The 3,565-nt window shown below is 53.3% G+C and overlaps 1 protein-coding gene across 1 annotated transcript in view; it reads right to left on the reverse strand.

Annotated features, from left to right (window-relative positions):
* LOC115409711 (semaphorin-6C-like) overlaps positions 1-3,022 on the reverse strand; it is a 31,262-nt gene extending 28,240 nt beyond the window's left edge. The window contains exons 1-7 of the mRNA XM_030120987.1: positions 2,884-3,022; positions 2,669-2,780; positions 2,511-2,568; positions 1,311-1,367; positions 1,138-1,239; positions 119-209; positions 1-25 (exon numbers count right to left, since the gene is read on the reverse strand). The exon at positions 1-25 is cut by the window's left edge and continues 95 nt beyond it. Coding sequence (XP_029976847.1) covers positions 1-25; positions 119-209; positions 1,138-1,239; positions 1,311-1,367; positions 2,511-2,568; positions 2,669-2,780; positions 2,884-3,022 — 584 coding nt within the window. The remainder of the gene's footprint in view (positions 26-118; positions 210-1,137; positions 1,240-1,310; positions 1,368-2,510; positions 2,569-2,668; positions 2,781-2,883) is intronic.
* Positions 3,023-3,565: the final 543 nt, after the last annotated feature.

The following is a 3,565-nucleotide window of genomic DNA, read 5'->3' on the forward strand; positions in this document are numbered from 1 at the left end:
ATGGTGGCCGAGTAGAACTCCCCGCCTGGGAGGGACAGAGGCGGAGAGCCAGAGAACCGGGTTCTGCTGGTTCCTCTGGGCCTCGGACAGGGAACCCTGCGGTTGTGCTTGGACTCACCTGCGAACAGTCCCACGTTGGACTGACCCGACTCGAAGGGACAGCGGGCCTGTCCCACCAGGTCCTCGCCCACCTGCTCCAGGGACCGCATCTGAGGGGACAGCAGACCGCCGCTAAGGCTAATGCTAATGCTAACGTTCTGACAGCGCATACGCTCAATAGGAACTCTACCTGCTAATGCTAATGCTAATGTTGTGACAGTGCATACACTAATCAGGAACTCTACCTGCTAATGCTAATGCTAACGTTCTGACAGCGCATACGCTCATCAGGAACTCTACCTGATAATGCTAATGCTAACGTTCTGACAGCGCATACGCTCATCAGGAACTCTACCTGCTAATGCTAATGCTAACGTGGTCTAAAGTGGTGTATGCTAATGCAGCCAGACAGGACGCCGTCGGCTGCACCATGTGATCCCCAGACGGTGGGAGTTTGGTGAGTTTCACCGTCGCTCCAGGAGCTGCGCCAGTGTGGCTTTCCCCGGCCCCGCCCCCTGACCTACGTCACCATGGAGACGCTCTCTGATTGGTTTGCCGCAAAAACGCATCGCGACAAAAGTTCAACTTTCCCGACTTCAGCGTCGGCCGCAAAATCGCAAAGCGCCGCAAAATCACCAGAAAACGCGTCTGACACATCGCGTAGCTTGCTAGCGTTAGCTCCCTCACCGTGCAGCTTCGTAGCGTTAGCGCCCTCAGCGTGTAGCTTGCTAGCGTTAGCTCCCTCACCGTGCAGCTTCGTAGCGTTAGCGCCCTCAGCGTGTAGCTTGCTAGCGTTAGCTCCCTCACCGTGCAGCGTTAGCGCCCTCAGTGTGTAGCTTGCTAGCGTTAGCTCCCTCACCGTGCAGCTTTGTAGCGTTAGCACCCTCAGTGTGTAGCTTGCTAGCGTTAGCTCCCTCACCGTGCAGCTTCGTAGCGTTAGCGCCCTCAGCGTGTAGCTTGCTAGCGTTAGCTCCCTCACCGTGCAGCTTCGTAGCGTTAGCGCCCTCAGTGTGTAGCTTGCTAGCGTTAGCGCCTCACCCTGTAGTTCCTGCAGGTGGGGTTGAAGGCGTTGGTTCCGCAGGCGAACAGCGTCTCGTCGTCCCGGGGAACCAGGACCTTGATGTAGTTGTAGCACTCGTCCTGCGGAGAGAAGCTAGCGGGGTGAGCGTCAGGCAGAGCGGAACAGGAAGCTGGAACGGTGACGGACTCACGCTGTTCTTCCCCCGGACCGTACATTTCCCCACGTCCTTCGATTTCCATGTCAGCTTCTGAAAGACAAACGCCGAGAACACTCAGCGGCATCGACAGCTGGAGGCTGCTTCTGCAGGTTAGCATTTAGCATTTAGCAGGTAGCAGGTAGCAGGTAGCAGTTAGCAGGTAGCAGTTAGCATCCAGCTGCTCAACAGGAATAAAGTCAACATTTCAAAAAAGGAGGAAAATGTTGAGTTGAAAAAAACTTGATTTCATTTATTATCGTAAAACCAACGTTCAGAGAAAAACTGAAGGTACTGAAAAACCAGCAGAGTCCAGCAGAGTCCAGTAGAGTCCAGTAGAGACCAGTAGAGACCAGTAGAGAGCAGCAGAGTCCAGTAGAGTCCAGTAGAGTCCAGTAGAAACCAGTAGAGACAAGTAGAGACCAGTAGAGAGCAGTAGAGAGCAGCAGAGTCCAGTAGAGTCCAGTAGAGTCCAGTAGAGACCAGTAGAGTCCAGTAGAGTCCAGTAGAGACCAGTAGAGACCAGTAGAGACCAGTAGAGAGCAGCAGAGTCCAGTAGAGACCAGTAGAGTCCAGTAGAGACCAGTAGAGACCAGTAGAGTCCAGTAGAGACCAGCAGAGACCAGTAGAGACCAGTAGAGTCCAGTAGAGTCCAGTAGAGACCAGTAGAGTCCAGTAGAGTCCAATAGAGTCCAGTAGAGTCCAGTAGAGTCCAATAGAGTCCAGTAGAGTCCAGTAGAGTCCAATAGAGACCAGTAGAGTCCAGTAGAGACCAGCAGAGACCAGTAGAGACCAGTAGAGTCCAGTAGAGTCCAATAGAGACCAGTAGAGTCCAGTAGAGACCAGTAGAGAACAGCAGAGACCAGTAGAGACCAGTAGAGTCCAGTAGAGTCCAGTAGAGACCAGTAGAGTCCAGTAGAGACCAGTAGAGACCAGCAGAGACCAGTAGAGACCAGTAGAGTCCAGTAGAGTCCAGTAGAGACCAGTAGAGACCAGTAGAGTCCAGTAGAGTCCAGTAGAGTCCAGTAGAGACCAGTAGAGTCCAGTAGAGTCCAGTAGAGACCAGTAGAGTCCAGTAGAGACCAGTAGAGACCAGTAGAGTCCAGTAGAGTCCAGTAGAGACCAGTAGAGACCAGTAGAGTCCAGTAGAGACCAGTAGAGTCCAGTAGAGACCAGTAGAGACCAATAAAAACTCACCAGCTGAGGAACGAATCGCTCCGAGGCCGTCGTCAGATTTACTGCAAACACGTGGTCCCTGAACGCACCACAGGTCAGAGTCAGCAGCTGGGTGTGTGTGTGTGTGTGTGTGTGTGTGTGTGTGTGTGTGTGTGTGTGTGTGTGTGTGTGTGTGGGACCTGGCTGTGATGTACAACATGTGGTTGATCCTCAACATTCTCTGGAAGTCGAGTCCGAGTCGCAGAGTGTCGTTATCCTGCAGGAGACCCTGGAAGGAGGGGAGGCTGGAGTCTGGACACACACACACACACACACACACACACACACCCCCGTTAACAGTGGCGCCAGCCTGAGGTCAGCAGATGCCTCTTGACCAATCAGGTTGCGTCCTCACGCTGCCATGTGACCACACTCAGCGGTTCCAGGTCTTTGGGGAACGGCGAGCCGGATTCGCACCGACGACCCGACCCCAGCACGAGCAGCAGCAGCAGGCAGGGGGGCGGGGCCCACCGCGGCCAATCAGACGCAGGCATGTGGAGCAGGCGGGGTCAGAGGGTCATGGTGAGGTCAGCTGTGAGGAGAAACGTCGCCGTTAGCATTAGCATCCCCGTAACATTTCCCAGCATCCCTTGAACGCCTCATGAAGACAACTCCAGAGAACACCCTCAATTCAAACCAGCCGTATAATTAACAGATTTCCCCTGAACGCCTCACTGTCTGTTCTTCAATAAACCCTACCTGACGTCCCTGAACGCATCACAGGAAACTCAGTAACTGCTTCTGCTTAACAACAGTCCCCTGAACGCATCACTTGCAAATACATAGGACCCTGAATGTCACATGTGATATTTGAGTCCACCGCAGACAAGCAGCACATTTACAGACGACCCTGAAGGCCTCACATTCACTCTACTGAGTGTCAGTCACATTTTATCTCAGCACCTGAACGCCTCATATATCTGCAGCATGAAGCAATGAGTACAGATTAAAACTTCACATTACAGGGTCCCTGAACGCCTCACAATCACAGTCACAGTTCACATTACAGGGTCCCTGAACGCCTCACGATCACAGTC

Source organism: Salarias fasciatus, chromosome 22, assembly GCF_902148845.1.
Source record: "Salarias fasciatus chromosome 22, fSalaFa1.1, whole genome shotgun sequence".
Classification (NCBI taxonomy): domain Eukaryota; kingdom Metazoa; phylum Chordata; class Actinopteri; order Blenniiformes; family Blenniidae; genus Salarias; species Salarias fasciatus.